Source organism: Anabas testudineus, chromosome 14 (genome assembly GCF_900324465.2).
Source record: "Anabas testudineus chromosome 14, fAnaTes1.2, whole genome shotgun sequence".
Taxonomy (NCBI): Eukaryota; Metazoa; Chordata; class Actinopteri; order Anabantiformes; family Anabantidae; genus Anabas; species Anabas testudineus.
In genome coordinates, this window is record NC_046623.1 from 11,269,715 (window position 1) to 11,289,058 (window position 19,344).

The window sequence follows — 19,344 nt, forward strand, 5'->3', positions numbered from 1 at the left end:
ATGTCACGGTCATGAATACGTAATGATTTGTTTCCAGTACCAATATTTTGTCTACATTAGTCATCTCCTATTTAGATCATGCAAATTTAGACTGTGTGAAGTGGTTTTCTGCACAGCAGAGTTTGTGTGTTTGTAAAGAGGGACCAGAAATAATGTGGATCAGTAAACAACATTTAACCTTCTGTACATTCGACTGTGTATGCAGCGTATATTTTCAGTATGTAACCTTGCAGCATTCACATATACATAATTTATACATATATAATATTTAAAGCTTTAAAGATAAAGTAGTATTTTTGTCTATGTGCAGACAGTTCCACCATCTGGAAGCTCATAATGCAGATTTGAAATGCAATTTAAAGTTAGTTTGAAGCAGTTTGTGTGCTCTTCTAAAAAATAAAGAAAGTCCTTGCAGGGATTTCCTGCAGCTTTTTATACTGTACCTTTCATTTGAACAAAGCTCTGCTGCTGGAACAAGGAGGAGCTCTAAACGTTTGTTGTGTTCAGTAAATCTTAGGAGATGATAAATACAGAAGTTTAACCTTTCAATGTTTTTCCAAAGAGCTGGACACTAAGGACACAGCGCCAGTAACAGAGGACACTACAGCTATATCCAAGAGGCCTGGATTCTCAGGTGTGTGTCCGTTTTGACTTTTACTCACCACTTAGAAACTAGATTTGCTGAATTCAGCTGTTTAAAAAAAGTTTATTACCCTTACTTTTAATACTAAGTAAACAGGGATATAAAACACCTCCAGACTTCCAAATTGTCTTCTCTGTCTTCAGAGTGCTTGGAGTCCAAGCTATCCAGGATTGACCTGGCCAACACGCTACGAGAACAGGTCCAAGATCTGTTCAACAGGAAGTATGGGGAGGCACTGGGCATCAAGTACCCCGTCCAAGTGCCTTACAAGAGGATCAAGAACAATCCGGACTCAGTCATCATTGAGGGCCTTCCCCCTGGGATCCCCTTCAGGAAGCCCTGCACCTTCGGCTCCCAGAACCTGGAGAGGATCTTGGCAGTCGCTGACAAAATCAGCTTCACCATCACTAGGTGGGAAACATGCACATGCTTTCTGTCCTGCTCAATTTAATTTGATGTTGAGCCAAAAGGAATTTTTCTAAAAAACATTTACAATCACTAACAACAGATCAGCATTATGAAAAATAATGATAAAATAATTTTTAAAACATGAATTCTGGTATTTGTTTTGTGTTTTTAACTGTTACCTGCTCTTATCTGTTTTTGTCTATGCAGACCTTTTCAAGGACTCATTCCCAAACCAGGTAGGAACAGATATTTGAGTTTTGAACAGCATGAGGTCTGATTAATTAACCATATTCTTAGCATGGACAAGTAATATTAGTGCCTTTTAATCTTAATGTATTGTCTTCATCAGCACCTCGACGAGTCACTTTACTGAAGAAGGCCTACGCCTCAATAAGTGGTACGTAAAACATGTCTTATAGCATTTTCCCGTGTTTCTTCATCTGGAACTTTATTTTGAAAGTTGCCACTCACTGATTGTGTTCACGTGACAGATGATGATGATATTAACCGCATGGGAGAAAAAGTGGTTCTTCGGGAGCAAGTCAAGGAACTGTTCAACAAGAAATATGGTAAATAGTCAACGTTACATGATCAACTCGAGTTTTTTACTTCTTTACTGTTTGTTTATGATCATATTGTTTTGTTGTGTGTTCAGGTGAGGCCCTGGGCTTGGATCGCTCCGTCGTGGTCCCGTACAAGCTAATCCGTGGCAGTCCAGAATCCGTAGAAGTTAGTGGCCTTCCAGACAACATCCCTTTCCGAAACCCCAACACCTACGACATTGTGTGCCTGGAGAAAATCCTTCAAGCCGCAGATAAAATAACATTCGACATCAAGAGCCAGCTACAGTGAGTGCAGAGACACCTGAATATTCAGCAGCCTGTTAGCTGTCACCACGCTGTATATTTCAGTGGGAGCGGAGGGTTTTGCTCCTTGGTAGTTAAGCTCATTATGGTTTATTTATGCTTGGGATTTAAATCCAGCTTGAGATGTCAAAGAATAAATCATCAGCAGCAAATGTAAATGATATGAAATATTGAAGAATATTCTGACATCAAAGCAGTTAAGCTATGATGAAAGAATACAGGCGAAGACCTAAATGGTGCCTGATTTTTGCCTCTTTTTTTTTTAGTATGATATAAATGCAGCCTGAACAGTGGCCTAATGCAAATTACCCTGTTGTTCTGTAATTGAATAAAAAAAAAATTATTTTATTCTCATGGGATTCATGCAAACAAGTGCTGTGTCACCTAAAATGAACGCTTTCATTTCTCTCTGTCACACAGGCCATTTGCAGAAATCTGTAGCCAGGCTTGCAACACAGGTGGGTGCTGTTTAATTTCCTTGTAGCGCTGCATGCTGGAAAGCCAACAGCTGAAAGTGAAAACCACTTGCTCTGTGTCGTCAGCAGGAACAGACGCCTCCACCAATCGAAGAAAGCGCAAGAGAGTCCAGGAGAGCAACCGAGCACCTGCCTCCTCTGACCTGGGGATTTCAACCAATCAGATTCCAGTGATGGTACATTTGGAAAAACAGGGGTGGTTGAGGGGGCGCCCGCTCCTTACCAAGAGGAAATATGAACCATGATTGATGTAAAATGATGTCTGATGGTTCTTATTAACTACTAGCTAATTCGAAAGGAGCATTTTACTAAATCAGATCAGGTCACATTAAAATGTGACTTGTCTGGTTTCTTGTTGTAGACTGTAGTGATGTCTAATCAAAAACAAGCTAAGAGTTAATGGAGTATCACAACCTGTATCTTAACTTTAAAAATCAAGTGTGTGACACATAAAATACACAGAAAAGTGTCAATGTAGCACACCCACATGTACTTTATGTACATGTACAACTTGTTTTTAAGCTTTGTAACAGACCCTTTAAAGTCTACGTGTAGTTTTTTTGTATCAGCATTTTAGAAAGTATTTTTATTTTAAGTATTGAATATTAGCTGACAGTAGTTAACACAGTTAGTTTAGGTGAGTAAAGCAAATGTGGAAGGGGAGCTTTGAACTGTGCTAATACATGACTGTGTCTGTTAACTACTGAATCTTCATGTTAATGCTGGTTTTGAATGGAAGTTCAACAACATCTTTATACTAATGAAAGCTTTTCCTGCACCATTATGACCGCTCTCTCTCTCTCTCTCTCTCTCTCTGTGTGCTGTGTCCCTGCAGCAGTGGCCCATGTACATGGTGGACTACAGTGGAGTGAATGTTCAGGTCCCCTGGGAAAGTAAATTACTGAAGGACAGACCTCAACTTCAAAGGGATAAAAGGAGTTTGTCAAAGTGATATTCATGACTCTTCCACAAGCGACACTAACACTTTGTCAGCGTGCTGAGACTAAATCTCTACAGACTGAATATAGCGGGCTGAAGGTTTCACTCTGTGAATGACATCCTGAGTTTCGAGGAACAGAATGTAAGTGGATCAAAAAGTTGCAGGGCAAAAGCTTGGCTTGTTTTTCTGAACACTGCCTCAACACAGTGCCGGCAGGACAGCCGGCGGTTTTTGTTTCCTGCTGAAGCTGATCACGACAGTAATTCATGCTATTTATTTATGAAGTGTCCATCCACTGAGTCATGTTGTTGGATCCAGCATTTGGTGGCAATGTATTACTGACAAAAAAATGTCTTTGATAGCGATCTGGTTCCTTAATATTCACATATTTGTACTTTTTATTTATTATATTTATTAAAATATAACATTATGTGCAGGGATGTAAAATACAATATTCTGTTATACAGCTCTTTGAGGAACTATCACAACACTAACAGATGCTACTAGTCACTCAGTAACTACAGGTAACCACTGAAAGTTAAACTGCAGCAATGAAGTGTCTTAATTAGGTGCTGGGACAACCGCAAGCCATGAGAAGTGACAGGAGACGAAATGGTGTGAAAAGTTTGTCCGACAGGTAGAAGCTCTGCCCTGCAGCGCCGGCAGTAAAGAAGACCTTCAGTGAATCGCCTTCTTATGTTAGCGTCACATTAACAATATGTAAAATATCTCATTTAAAGTCAGCCTGAATGTATCATGTAAAGGAAAGAATGGTATGTTATTCTGCGATGACTGTCTCTGGACTAACGATATTTAATATGCTGTACCTTAACGCCAATTAGGCCTTTGAAATAAAATGTGTTGCCTTGCACTTTGACTCTTTTGGGAGTTTGTTTTTTTTTTTTTTTTTTTTTGATGTGTTGCTGGGTGAATAATCGTCAACTTGTAAAATAATTACACTCAGAGTAGTTGAGCCTTGAGGAGAATGAATGATCTGCTTGAATTTGATTTCTTCAGATCACCTTTGAAGAAGCAAACACAGATTGAAGTTGTGCAGCCCCCTGGTTGCGTTACTTCACCAGACACCTACTTCCACTACACTGGGAACCAAAAAACCTTCCAGCTGCCCTTGTTTGCACAACCGACCAACAGACCTGACACATAGTCGAAAGAAGAAAAATTCATTCAGGGAACAAAATTCATTTAAAAGCACAGGCGCAGAGCCGCAAAACAGTTTACAATCTAGTCAAGATGGAGAACATGTTTTGTAAAAGCATCACTCCAAAACTGGTGACTGAGCTGAGAAAATGCCTCGAGCCTCGAGGATCTGTGTGCAGCCTGTAGTGGAGTGAAAAAGCAAAATCATCTCAACTACAAAAAGGAATTATGGATTTGAACACCTTTGAACAATACTAGACGTGATCTCTACATCAACAACCCCTTCTCCACACATCTGATTTACTGTTCTTTGTGATCCTCTCTTGCTTGATGGGAGATGGTGGCGGGAACGCTCTAGCCTTGACCCTAAATTCGATTGGGATGCCACTTTGGAAAACATTAAAGCTGCTTTTTTTCGTAATCCACATCACCAGCAGATTCATTTTAATTATCTTCACATAACCTAGTTAACACCTCACAGGCTGCACCTTATAGGTAAACGTAAGGATCCTCTATGCATGCCTTTAGGTAAAGTCTCTATTTTATGCCTGTCGAGCTGACCTGCTGTGTATGAAATGAGCATTTTGCCTCTAATTGGTACCAAATTACATCAAACCACAAATCAGATCCTGTTTAAGAAACAATGGAATCCATGAATAAACTCCAGACAAAGTGTCTTTAATGACATAAAGGCAGCAGTAACCTGAGTGTGGCTGTGTGAATCTCTAGAAATCTAAACTGTTGTCATGTTAATGTCTTAATATTAAGGGTAAACTGATTTTCTCAAGAAGGTGGTGGCTATTGTCTGAACAGCAGCTTTTTAATCATCCCTTTTATCATTTTTCAACTGAGTGAAACTTAAAACGACTCATTTTTGTACATATGAAAAACAGATGAACCAAATCCTAAAAGTTCAAACAGCTCTTTCAGTAGAATAGATAATATAACAATAATTCTCCTTTCATAGTTCCCTCCCTGCTACATAACAAGAAACAGTATCGTCTCTGAAGTCACATCAACAGTCTGGTGTTCCTCCTCTCACTGTCCTGCCTCCCAGCCTCAAGCCGGCGTACATCACTCTCACTCCCTCCACAGGTACGTTGAACACAAAGCACCGCTGCGCACTTAAGAGTCCATTAAGGTGGAGTAAAGTGAAACTCCATGCCAAGTGGGCCGTGTTCTCCTCTTTAACGTCCCCACTACAAATAAATGTTTGAGAGGTTAAAGAGACGTTTATTCAGCAGGGTTCAAGCTCCGTGTCCGGGAAACAGCAGAGCTGCAGACAGGCCACTGAGATAAATACGTTAAACGCCTGATAGGCATTGGATCAGCTTCTCGGTTGAGGTTTTGGGGTCAGATGAACCGTTTATGCTGCGATGTTACTGTAAAATCAGATCAAACCACCTTGAGTTAGGTGAACACCACCTGCTGCTGGTGGGACTATGTGGAGATTAGAGGGGCGTGATGAATGATGAAGGGACACCTGAGATCATCAGACTGCTGCTAGAAACCACCAGTTTAACTCTAGTTACTCTCTGATGAGCATGGCACAGAATATTTCCACTAAAGTCAGCGTACACTGCACGTTTACTCTTATTTATTTAAGAGGATCATATATTCTCCCCCCACACACACACGAAAGCATTATGAGCCCCACGTGAGTTCATTCCCTCACACAGTTCTCATGAGCCCCGACTAGTGGAACTAGACATCACTCAAACTAAACTAAAAAGTCAGATGGAGTCCGGACTCATTTGCCTTATTTCTTTATTGCAGAGATGTTTTTTTTTCTTTTCAGTTTCGCTTGTATACATGTCAAGACTCGGTTCAGGGACTGTACTGCAGTACTGTGAGCAGAATAATGCGTCTAAGTACAGGAGGTGAGTTTGCAGCGGACGGTAACATCAACAGCTCGCTGCAGCTTCACGTGTCTTGTTTAATCAAGACGAGTTTGATGACCTTGATTGTCACACAAAAAAACAAAAAACAATTCTTAACCTTTTAAGTCTTTATCTTTTCTTTTTTTTTTGTCTTCCTGTTCCATCCCATCGGTTTGGGCAAAAAGACTGAGGTCATCAAGCCATACACGATGCGGCCTCGTCGCTTCTCAAACACATGGCAATACAAACGTACATATTAAGTGACGAAAACAATAACTGCTGAATGCCCCTGGGCCAAGAGACTGCAAACTCAGAAGAAAAGAAAAATCACCATGTGACTGTATTAAACATCTGCTTATTAGACGAGGTTAGAGAATATAATACGACGACAGATGGTCAAATTAGAAATAGTGTTAAAAAATACACAAATCTATCCACGTTATGTGGATACCACCTGTTTAATGGTTATCAGTATTGTTTCTTTTAGTGTCTTTTTTTATTTATTTATTTATTTACAACAGTAAAGTATTGCCCCTTCTCATCAAATAAGCTAATATATATTCAGTTTGCTACTAAAGTTTCAGTGTGTCATTGTGCTAAACACAAATGTTTTCAGCAGAAACACTTCAATTGCATAACTTCCCAATTTGAAAACAAGTTAACTGCCCTTCACTGGGAAATCACACACCTCAGCTAAATGAACTGTCAGAACTAAAGTGCTTAATGAGATTTTTATCCCCATTCTCATGGTAACTGGACGAGGGGATACAAATGAGGCTTGATGGAGAAAAAAACGAAAGACAAAACTAAAAACACAATCTCCGGTTTGTGAAGGGTTCACAAAAGAGGCTCAGAGTAGGAGGAGCCCCAGTTGTGTCTGAGTTCAGTCTCCGGGAATACATGGTGATCATGAAGGAGGTGGTATGAGAACCATTCGCAGCACCACGGTGCATCCTCCCAGACAAGCCTCAAGACCTTATTCATTCAGCTCGCTCCTCCCCTCTGCTCACTCGATGAGATCTGGGCAGACGCTGACGTGAACTCAACAACAGACAGGTGGCAGGAGACCTCCCTGGCCACAGAGGTGGATTTTGAAGGGTTAACTTAGTGGTGTAACGTTGAGAGCTGGGACCTAGCTGCTGCCGCCCGGAGGTTTGAGGCAGTCCTCCGTCACGCCCTGAGAGGCCAGCTCAGACAGAACATTGTCCAAATAGTTGGGGTCGGGGTAGCCGTGGCCCGACAAGTTGGACATCATCTCAGTTTTGTGGTGGATCCCGTTCCACACCACTGTGTCGGGCTCCCCAGTGGTGCTGGACGTACCCACGGTGAAAATGAGGCGCCGCATCCACGCCACCTTCAGCAGCTCAAGAACCTTTGAGAACAGAGAGAAAAGTAAATGTGAGGTGTGGTTTAGGTCAGTGGATCATTAACAAACCAACTCCACCTAATCTGATAATCTACAGATCATTTCAGTCCTTTTTTTGGCAAAACTTTAAAACATTTGCTGGTTCCAGTTTCAACTCGTTTTCTGTTACAGTAAACTGAGTAGGTTTGGATCTAGACTGTTTATTGAACAAGATAACAAAGACATCTCCATGCGCTTTGACTCCTAATACATGTTCTGTGCATTTAGTGACAGTTCTGGATTATTGGTTATTAAATTAAAGCACAACATCTTAAGTCGTGTTTAACTGTTCCACTAGGAACGCTGACTGTCAGCGGTATGCACAGAGTGGTGACCGCCTGCCATCAGAGCAGAAATAGATGTAACGCTGTCTAAAAACAAATTGACTAAAATTGGATTATGTAACTAGCTAAGCTAATCACAACAGATATGCTGTCTAATGTTCCCTAAACACTACTCTGTCTTTAACGAGTCAAAAGCTCCTGCTGTTGACTACACTGTGGGACAGGCTGTGTGTCCAATCTGGGACATTTTCATTATCTCAAATCCATCCACTGCAGGGAAGATCACACTGGGGAGTCTGATGACGGACGTGAGACAGAGGCACAGCGCAGATAAACTGCAACTGGAATAATTTAATACAATCTGCCATTAGTGAATTACAGAGGCTACATGTACAGCTGCAGTTACTAGTAAGCAGGAAATGAGCTACTAATTCACCACGGAAACAACACAACTTTATAAAGAGCACCAAATGTTCCTAATGCTGTAACACACTACAATGGTGATGGACCACTATGCAGAGTGTTGTGTTCATGTTACTGAGCTGTTGAAACACTGACATGGACATGAACATCCGCAGGAGTGTGACAGCTCTGCTGCAAATCATAAACTACACAACAATGAGACTCTGAATGCTGCTTTTTACCTTCCTGCCCTTGTCGTTGTCTGGTAGAAAGCAAAAGCGAGGGAAGCCTCTACAGGTGTATGGCTGTCCTGGGTTGGGATGCTCCGGGCCCTAATGGAGGAGGACAGAAACTGACTGATGGATGGAAAGTTATAAAGTTTAATGCTAGACATCAGTTGGATGTATAAAACAATCTAATAACTGTGATGTTGTAGACTGTTAAGAATAGAGCAACAGCTCAATACAAATTTGATTGGAGTTCTTTTAACTTTAGATCAGTGGTACATATGGCTCTTTGCTGCAATTCATCTTCACTCATGCATGCTGCAGGACACGCAATTGTCCCAGAAGGATGTAATAAAGGTGGCTGTTACTGGAGGAGAATGTTGTGCCACAGCTGAGCCTGAACATCAATCTATTAAAACATTATTTAGAAACCCTCTGAGTCATTCAACGAACCTTACGTTTGGCTTCACCCCTTGCAAACCGGCCTTTCGTGTAATGTAGCGAATGCCAGACACAGAGTACTTACAGACCAGACTACCTCGGTACCTTATCTGTCCAAGTTCTTATCCTCAAAGCTCACCTAAACATGAAACATAAATTTTATTTAAGCAGGACATACAGTGTCGCTGCATTTATGTAGCTTTTCTTTCTGTGTCATACTCCTCCTACAGTCGAGAACTCCAGTTCACACCATTCAGTACTTGGTGCGACTACATACAAATAACCAGGAGTCTTTAACTTAATCACTGGCTATAGAGGGGGTGGGGCGTTGAACAAATGCTCTGCTAAACACACTGTAAAGGGGTCATTCTGGTCAGCAGTAAAGGACCTGGGGAAAAGCTCGACAGAGGTTAAAAAAGGTTGGATATAACAATAAATTCTCAATATGTGACTGTGTGACACAGCGGCCTTGGCACATCTATTCAGAGTGATAATACACCTGTACCTGTATGCCAGGCGGTATACTGTAGATGATCTGGATCGTGCCACAGTCTGGGTGACCTGGCAGTGACTGGGCAATGCTGTAAATTTCCATTTTGCCTTTGGGCTGGGTGCCGGTTTTCTCTCCATAGATTGTCTTACACGATGGGCACTGCAGGCTGCCATCCTGTGAGGAAAAAAAACCAACCAGAGAACCTTTTAAACAGGACCGATCAATACAAACCAGGTAAGCGCTGATCAAATATTTATCGATCTACAGGTTGAGACTTTTGTTTCACCTTTCTTTCCATCAGCAAGCAACTATAGCTCTGCTGTGTACAACAAGTCCTTCATGGATGTTTGCATAATATGCATAACTAACAATATGCTTATTTGGTATTACTTTATATTACACAGGAAAACACAAACAGTTATGAGAAAAAGAAACGAGCAGAAAAAGAAACACTGATAAAAAATAGAAATCAATATATAAATAAATAAACAAGCACTCAGATGCACTTTTAGTCAAACTAATTACTTAGAGGACGACTCTTCAGATCAACCAGATACAACACAAACTGCCAAAAATCTGCCTACATGATTTTAAAAAATAAAAATAAAAGCTGCCATGCAGTCTGTGGCACTTTAGTAACCTTTGTTCCGTTGTTGTACATGGCCAGCATGCAGAGCATATGCAGGGTGTGTCCGCATTTGATGAATTTCCCCACAGTCTCTGGCAGGATGCTCTGGCCTCCCTCCTCTGTGGACGGTGTTTCGTAGCCGGATGGATTGGACAGTTGATCCATACAGATAATGCAGTCCTGAGGGCGGCACAGGAAATTTTGTGTTTATTGCCACAATTGCTGAATAAATGGCATTCAGTTTGATTTCAAGGCCAGCACTGGCATAAAACCACAAAAAACATCTAAGCTTTGCTGAAATTTCTCTGTTTATTTTGCACCTTACATGACATGCATCCCTGACTGCTCAAAGGTAACAGTGACTAATTTGCAAATACTAAAGACCACTAAAGAAGCTTTTTGTGTTTCTGTCTGTGACATTTGAGAGGAAAAAGACTTGTGACCATGAAAACATTTACCTCATCCGGCACCCCGCCTACTACCTCCATGTAGCGCTGAATCACCTCCTCAGGTCTCTGAGCTGTGGCTGAAACGGGGACAAAAGACAGAATACAAAGCGAAGAATTAGCTGAAATAATAAGTCCAACCATCTGCTGTGGAAAAAGCCACAAAAATATTCACAATATCAACTAATCACACTCTCGTTTTAGTTTAATTAGCCACATTAGCTTTGATTCCTACTCTGGAAAATATTTAAATAATTGCAGGCTGTGGCTGATGACACATCCTAAAATCAAACTGGCTAATGTAAACCATGAAAAACACGACTTGAATGCACAATGAAATAATGGAGCAAACAGAGTTAATGTATAATGGCAGTGAGCAGCATGACGGATGGATACGTTACTGCCATATTTTCTCTCTCACACAAACACGTGAGTGTCAGGACAGTTTAGGAAACAAATTCCTAAAAGCAGCTAAACCTTCATCTTCATGTTTCGCTCGTCCTTTAGCTTTAGCGTCCTTTAATTCAGGTATTCGGGTGCAAGTAGAGGAAGTATAATGTGTAGTCAGGACAACACAAAGTTGAATTAGGAAAAAAGAGGCGGCAATAAATTGAAGTAATTATATGCATGAGCGACAAAGCATGGACGACAATTTAAATTATCTAAGCTGTACCAAAACACACTTAGTATTTTATTTTGTTTTCTGGTGGCTAATAAATCCTCTATGATACACAAAGGTTTGTCAGTGAATAAGTTTCACAATATGTCCAAGGATTGATACAAGCTTGTTGGATGCTCCTGTTTAAACACTGGACAGTGTGACCGGCTGCATATTTGGTATCACATCTGTAACATGTAAACATTGTATACTTAAGACAGCATTTCTAGGAATCATCATTTTGACTCCTAGCAGCCTCCTCCATTATGATCAGTGAGAAGTTAAAAGAAAATAAAAAGTGCTGCACATCATTGAAAGCTACTGTGATGAATGATGTCTTTAAGATAGGTTAGCAGTTGATACTAACGACACATGGAATAAAAGTGGCAACATGGCAACAGAGAAGAGAGTCACAGCTCTATCAGAGTTGTCGAGATAGAAATCCCAACTCCTTACTGACAGCTGCTCAAAATGCCTTTGCAACAACAAGAGTAGCAGCTTGAATACACCCCATAAAGACATAAAGACACATGGAAGTGGGTTGATGCAGGATGAAATGTTCCTAAAGCTTGTGATATTATAACTGGACCAAAACAGAATGATGGCAAAATTAAAAAAACAGAGGTGGAAGAAGGGCTGGTGGCGTGGTAGCTACCTCTCCTGTGCTGCCTCTTTGCTCTTCTAACTGAACTGCTGCTGCTGTTGCTGCTGTGGGGCTTGCTGGGCCTGCTGGCTAGGGGTTGGAGAGGAGGAGGAGGAGGAAGAGAGAAAGGAGCAGGTTGCTGCTGCTGTGGCTGCTGCTGTAGCTGCTGCTGCTGCTGCTGCTGCTGCTGAGGGAGGGGGGCAGTGGTGAAGTGTACGCCGAGTCCCACTGCTGACATCAAAATGGAGGCCATGCCTGGAGCAGAGTAGGGTGGGGTCGGGTGGGGGATGAGGCAGGAGGGGGGCGGGGCAGAGTGGGGCAGGTGGGGATTCACAGCAAGTGGAAATATGCAGGAGTAGAAAGAAACAAATCAAAAAGGTATGAGAAATGTAGCAGCAGCTGATGTTTCTACCGTGACTCTCATTCATACACACACACAGACACAAAACATCAGCATCAGACACAGCATTAAGTACTTTTAATTTGAAACCAAGCTGATTTTGTGTGTCGAGTAGTTATGGATTTCTGTTTAACATTTAATTTGATTTAATCTTATCAGCCAAGTGAAAACAACATGATATCTTAGAGTCTGGAAAAGATCAACTGAGAACTTATAGAGTCAGAAGTGAGGCACTGACAGTGATTAATCAGTAAATGTAAAATGTGGCATGATTTACACAATGAGAAACTGTGAAATGAAAAGTAACCAATTAAACATTTTGCTGAGCTTAGTACTCCTACTACTACTACTCTAGTTTAACCAATAGCTAGGGATGGAGTCTCATAGCCAGCTGCAGGTTAACTATTTTTGTAATTTCACGATTTTCTGCATTAATTTGTCATGAAATGTGATCTGATCTTCATCTAAGTCAAGAGTATTAACAAATGTGATGTGCCTAAAACAATAACATACAAAAAAAATGTTCTGTCTTTATTAAGACCAACCTCACAGCGACAATGGAAAAAAAGTATGTGAACAATTAGCTTTTTGAGGGTTATTGTTATTGTAATTGTTAACATTATTCAAGGGTTCACATACTTTTTCCACTCACACTGTGAGGTTTTTTATTGTTGTTCTCAATAAAGACATGAAAGATCAGATTTTTTTACTTTGGGCACATTATATTTGTTAATACTCTTGACTTGGATGAAGATCACGTCACATTTTTCCCAAAAGGTTTACCAATTTGCAGCTGTAATCTTGCCACTATAGGGTTGTGCAACATGATGATATATACTCATAGTTGGACTGGACTGCCTAACATTTACAGGTGTTTCTATTATTTTGAGCACCCTCACTACCTAAATGAGGGTTAAAATTATCTTCTTTCTGACAGTTTCAACAAGAACTGAGTAATTATAACCTCATAATAATTATAATTATAAAGTTGCCAGTGAGTGTATATTGTGTGATGCAGCGAAAGTTTTCTCCCACTTAGTAAACAGGAAACGTAAGAAACACGCAGACCAGCCAAGATAAAACTAAAAGATCATCCCTATAAGTGGGGGCTGAGGGGCTTCTTCTTGGCATGGACATGATTTGTGTAAGCAAAGTTCGACACAGACCGGAAAACCGTACTTTGCTAGTAATGCTACAAATTGGTCGAAAACAACACACTCAAACCACAACTAACCTTTTTACCAACTGTGCAACAGATGTCAGCCACAAAGGTGGAGTAGAGTACAAGTGAAGGAGAGGAACTTTTATGAAAAAACGTCTTGGTAAAAGACTAATCCAACAAACGCACCCAACCCAAGCAAAGATGAATTTGTGTTTTAACATGTACCCTCCATTTAAACAGTAATAGAGATATATTGAATACCAAACAGCCATATAAACAAAATGTGAAAAATATGGCACCGGTTACTATTAATGTTCATTACTGACTAATGAGCATTAAAATATGGAGAAGACACCATGAGTGACCTTTCATTTTAAATGATTCACCAAAGTCATGGTACGGTGATTTTCACTAATGAGGTTCTGGTCCCCCAGCTTCTTCCAAGCTGATTGTATTGATTCAGTCAGCTTATCACAGCCGAGGAACTCCGTTATAATTTGTATGCAGCAGAAATGTGTGTGCAGCAGAAAAAAAAGCAGACATTGCAGGTTCATTTTGCCATTTTTTGATCATTACAACTCGTCCGACTACTATATACAGTATTATCCTGCTGTATCACTTTACTCCATTCTCTAGGTTACACAAGAGGAGGAGAGAAATCAAAGCATTAAATATGTCACCATGTGTAACTGAAGGTTGAAATAAAACCAGACCACGTCAAAGTCTGAAAAGCAAACACGACTGCAAGTAATTTAAAAATACAATGAAATTATATAACCCTAGCTGAATTCACAGGACACCTGTTGTATTGACCAGGTGGTAGACTACACTGGCAATGAGCCTCACTTATCAAATGCTAATAAGCACTTGGCTGTAATGATGTGACAGCTTTGTGTACACAACACTGTACCAACTTCAAGCTATGGTTATTTATATATATATATATATATCTATATATATATCTATATCTATCTATCTCAATAAATAAATACTTTCTATTCATCATGCATGACATTGTTTTTCCTCTCTATTTATATACAGTATATTTTTTAGAGTCTTTTCCGAAGCGATAATTTTTATGATGCTACCAAAGCAAGAATGTGGACAAACAAGCAACATAGGAAGAGCCAGTAAAGCAGCAAGCACGCAAAAAAAATTGCGAAAAGAATTCTTATTTTGAGACGACAATTAAAAATAATTCGACAGCCTTTTTGTTCTGCAAGAGTTCTTTTTTTAATATGAGTGCAGGGTAAGCCTGTCTGTGCTTCATTGGAAGTGAAACAGCACATTCAGCTTTCTCCAAGTCATGACAAGAAGTGCTGCTGAACCTGCTGTCTCATTTAATATCATCTTTCAAATTGTTTGCCAGAACTCTAGTCACCTGAACTAGTCAACTAAACTGAATCTTCAGTGTATAGGGACATATCATATTAGCTATATGAGTAATAGTACTTGAACGGAGCACATCTATTATGCTGTTTAGCCCTGTGCCATCAATCAAGAACGAGGTATGGTGCAGCTGTGGCTATGTTTGAGTAAAAAGATGATGAAGTAGGAAGATTTCACATCCATGGCCATTTGCTTTGGACAGCATGAGAAAACCTGTGTAGCCTCTGAATAATAAAAAAATCCTTGTGTTTGTCATTGTATGAAAGACTGTCTGGTGTTTTTTAAGGTTTGCTCAACATTTAAGGTGTGTTCATTTTTATTTTTCTTCTGTCATGTTATTCATAAAGAGACTAACACTCACATGACAAATGCAGAGGTGTGGCATGTATGTATATTTACACTGGATAAAACCTGCAACCACCAAAAAGTGCTGTGCCAAACAGATTGAGCAGAAATAACAGTGAGGATGGATGGTTAGTGACCCTGTTTACCTGCCAGGGCAGAGCTCACGCTGGTGGATCCATTCAGTTGCACAGGGATGGAAGGAACACTGCAGGGCAGGAAACAAGGACAGTGAAATTGAGTGAGCAACAATGAACACAGCAGGAATAACAGAACAAAGGTTTAGAACCATATAAGTTCCCAATCCACTTCAGAGAATTAGACCATTTAATTGGGGAGAGCTTTGGCACCAGATCAGTACAACAAAATAAAATCTGCCTGTGAATTAACTGTGACTGTAACTGTAAGAGACTCTTCAAAGCCTTAAGTATGATCGAGCTCAGTTTACAATCGCAACTGATGATTATTTTCTTTACCAATTAATCTGTTTATTTCTCCAACCGACACATAGTCTATAAAAACTCACAAAGCAGTGAAAACTACCCTTCAAGATTTTCCAGCCTAATTGACAAACTGCTTGTTTTACCTGATGAAGAATGTATGTAAAGCCAGAAGGCAGCAAATCATCAGGTTTTTGAGGCTGGAGCCAGCAAATGTTAAGCATTATAAATTACTTCACTGCTTAATCAATTAGGAAATGGACTGTTTTGTTTTGTGTCATACTACTCATTGACTAAGTGATATAGAACTGATCAAGTTTATCTCCATTTTTATTTTAAGTTCTTTGCTCCAACCACACAAACACACATGAATAATTAGCCGGGCTTTTCTTATTTTGAGTTTTTCTTTCCCTTTGAGGCAAATTTGTGATTAATGGCGACAAATAAAAATGTTTCAACATGGAAATAACCACAATTCCTGTGTTTGACCCTCATAGATCACTTATCAGCCAAATAAAAGAACATGGTAACACCTGGTGGAAACATCTCACTGTTAAAATAAAGCCCTCTTGACATCACTTAACCTCCTGTCCAGAAGAAGCTGTGGTCTGCATGCCTGGTATCTTAATGCAGTCTGGGCTACAACAGTAACCATATTAATGACTAACAACCCAATTACCAAGCCATTTGTGGAGTAAGTAACATTCAAGCCACTTATACAGATTGTCAGATGTGTCTATTAGCAATTTTGGAAATTACTTCAAGAATGATACACTGGTATGTTACTGAGCAAAAACTTATAAATAATAGACTAATTAACAGTTTGTATTAAGATTACTTCTTCACACAGACCACAGTGTATGCTAGGCAGAGAATGTCCAGCACTTGTAACACCGTGATTGATTTCCAGTGGCTATGAAAAGACTAAATGAAACTTAATACAATAAATAAAAATGAAAGCCCAGAGATAATGTGAGTGAACTGCACATTTTCACATTAGATTTAAGTAAACAACTATGCTGATAGGAACAGAAAAGAAGAAAGACTGGAGGTGACAGAGACAAGAGTCATTGGAACTGAGCCAAAACAAACATGCCACTGCAGGGATGCAGCTACAGATAATTTTTGTCATCCCTATTTAACAGGATAGGTCAAAGTAGAAACAGACAGGAAAGACAAAGCGGAACACGAGGAAAGGGTGGAGAGGAGCCTGTGACATGCACCCAGACAGCTAACCGATCAAGAGAAGACCTCACTTCTGTTGTTTTCCTCTAACCTGCATTGAAATCAAATCAAATCAAATCAAATCACAACCAAAAACATCAGTAAGATACCAACCTTAACCCATTTGAACTTGCAGCATTAGTCAGACGTGGTGCAGACAGTTGGCTACCAGAGGGTGGTGGAGGCCAGGGGCTGCCCCAGGACATTCCTCCAACAGAGAGAGGTCTTCTAGGGTATGGGGAGTAGACAGAAGTGGGGTGAGCTGCTGCCGCCCTCCCTGTCCCTTGGAGACTGGGTCTGTTCAGACTCCCTGATGAAAAGGAATGTCTTGAACGGCTGGGCATGGGTCCTGTGCTGCTGTGGCTCAAACACTGCTGGCAAGAACATGCAGGGCCTGATGGAATAGCCGGGGGGCCAGAGGAGGCCAGTGGGTATGGGAGGTTACACTGGCGTCGCACCTGTCGCCTAAAACCAGTGGATTTGTTAACTTGGGCCAGAGACGTGAGATCCACAATATAATTATATCCATGGGGACCCAAGTCTGCTGTGCCTTGACGGGCCTGATAGCTGTGCTCCAAAAGGATAGAGGTTCGAGTCTCATATGGAGTCCATCCTCCTTCGTCATTGACCCATTCCCAGTAAACACCACTGCCAAGGCCTGAAGATTGGGCAAACAGAGAGCGACGTACTGACCGGGTCTTTCCTGGAAATAAACAATAGGATTGTCAGGGTTAGGCTTCTTTGTACAAATAAATCCATATTATCTTTCAAAATCCTAAAGTGGGGCCATAACAGAGAAAATGGCCTAATTTAATCAGTTAAAAACCCAACACAGACAGATAGATAGTAGATGCCAACAGTGTAAATATCAAAATCGTTCACACAGTGCAAGCTGATGCTGTTTGTCATTGTTCATTTATAAGCTCTGTTATCCTCCATTCAAACTAATCCACACGAATCAGCTGAGCTCCAAGTAGCAAAACAATATGCTAATGTTACAAGCATCAACAATGTAATGTAATGACGAGGTTAACAAGCTAGCCAACATTACAACACATGGGAATTAAACAAAGTTGTCCACCCTCATAACTTCAGCCTGCACTTAGCTAATCTTAGCATGATGCTATGTAAACACAATCAAAACAACAGCGCCCCTGTGAGCTAACGATAAGTGGCTAGCTAACGTTAGCGTAGTAGCTAAGAGGGCCTTCTTCACTTCCCAGGAATCGAGACACAACATTCAACACAACTATTACAAATTAATCTCAACGTCAAGGTAATAAATAGCAGAGCGTGTGAGATAGACTCACCTGTGTCCTGGCGAAACTGTTTCAAGCTCGGTATGTCAATAAGATAAGGCGACAGGCTAGGATCTGATTGTCCGAGGCAGATGCTCGTTGAGCCGGGTCCTCCTCCTCCCCCTCTCTGGCCCCGCGGTGACAAACATCGCTCGATGTAGGCGCTCACTTGGCCGCTGTAAGGCCGCCAATAACCCAAGTCATCCTGCCATTCCCACACCGCTATCATGGGCTGAGACTGTCCAACGGATCCAGACGGTGTAGCTGACACGGACGGCCCATTTCTGGAGCCGTTTACCCGGGCACAGGAGCCAGACACAATCGCCATATTCACCGAACTAGCTTAAGCTAACAACAACTCGTCCTGGTTAGCTGGTTTAACTGATTGTGGCTACAACGAGATAAAAGTCTGCCAGCTAGGCTAGCTTGGCTCGTTAAAAGAATCCATTATCAATGTGCTAACACGCTTTTAAAAAGGCTACAGGACTAAAAATAAGTAAATGTGAGAGCATGTTGACGAAGCTAACGCATTCCCAGGGATTAGCTGGACGGGGGTAGCGTTAGCTTTGTGACAGCGTTGCCAGGCTTCCTGCATCCTCTGCTGCTGCCTTCAGGTACCATTGGAAATATTAGAACTCAGCACACGTTTGCGTAAATGGGAACTTTTTAAAAAAAAGGCAATCAAACCTACAAAGACAATAATAAAACACATAAATAACACATTTTCTAGGGGATGTTCGACGATTGTAATTTTAAAGTGTGTAGCTATTTGTTTACATATAATATTCAATGCTTTGTTATAGTCACACATATAAACAAAGGTTACTGTTAACATACCTCAGATATAAGGTGTCTGAGTGAAGGCTCATTAAATTTATTAAATGTAACAGGGGTGACATTAAATTGTATATTTCTTATATTAGTGTCAGGAGATTTAACAATGTAAGCCATGGCCATCCCTCATTAACCCAAATGGGCTACAAGTGGCGACACAAGTTGATCATTTAACATAATATAAGAGGAGAAGGGTGCTCATGAAGGTGAACTAAATTAATCGTCTGCTCTTACCAGCAATAGGCTACAGCTTAGCA

At 40.7% G+C, this 19,344-nt stretch overlaps 2 protein-coding genes across 3 annotated transcripts in view; one reads left to right on the top strand and one right to left on the bottom strand.

Moving 5' to 3' along the window:
- Positions 1-4,210, top strand: part of gtf2ird1 (GTF2I repeat domain containing 1) — a 33,257-nt gene extending 29,047 nt beyond the window's left edge. Inside the window, 10 exon segments of the mRNA XM_026372022.1 lie at positions 563-634; positions 787-1,054; positions 1,259-1,287; positions 1,401-1,448; positions 1,543-1,620; positions 1,707-1,899; positions 2,338-2,375; positions 2,460-2,569; positions 3,229-3,276; positions 3,278-4,210. Of these exon segments, the coding sequence (XP_026227807.1) occupies positions 563-634; positions 787-1,054; positions 1,259-1,287; positions 1,401-1,448; positions 1,543-1,620; positions 1,707-1,899; positions 2,338-2,375; positions 2,460-2,569; positions 3,229-3,276; positions 3,278-3,298 (905 nt within the window). The 3' untranslated portion in view covers positions 3,299-4,210.
- A 2,031-nt stretch (positions 4,211-6,241) lies between these two features.
- Positions 6,242-18,839, bottom strand: dtx2 (deltex 2, E3 ubiquitin ligase). Of its 2 annotated transcripts, XM_026372023.1 has the most exons (9): positions 18,266-18,839; positions 17,070-17,658; positions 15,441-15,499; positions 12,011-12,253; positions 10,710-10,777; positions 10,264-10,431; positions 9,636-9,797; positions 8,705-8,794; positions 6,242-7,743 (listed from the first exon to the last, which is right to left on the bottom strand). In XM_026372023.1, the coding sequence occupies exons 1-9, from the start codon at positions 18,579-18,581 to the stop codon at positions 7,504-7,506; spliced, it is 1,935 nt and encodes a 644-aa protein (XP_026227808.1). In that variant the 5' UTR covers positions 18,582-18,839; the 3' UTR covers positions 6,242-7,503. The 2 variants fall into 2 exon arrangements, with proteins under 2 accessions (XP_026227808.1, XP_026227809.1); XM_026372024.1 differs by lacking the exon at positions 12,011-12,253.
- Positions 18,840-19,344: the final 505 nt, after the last annotated feature.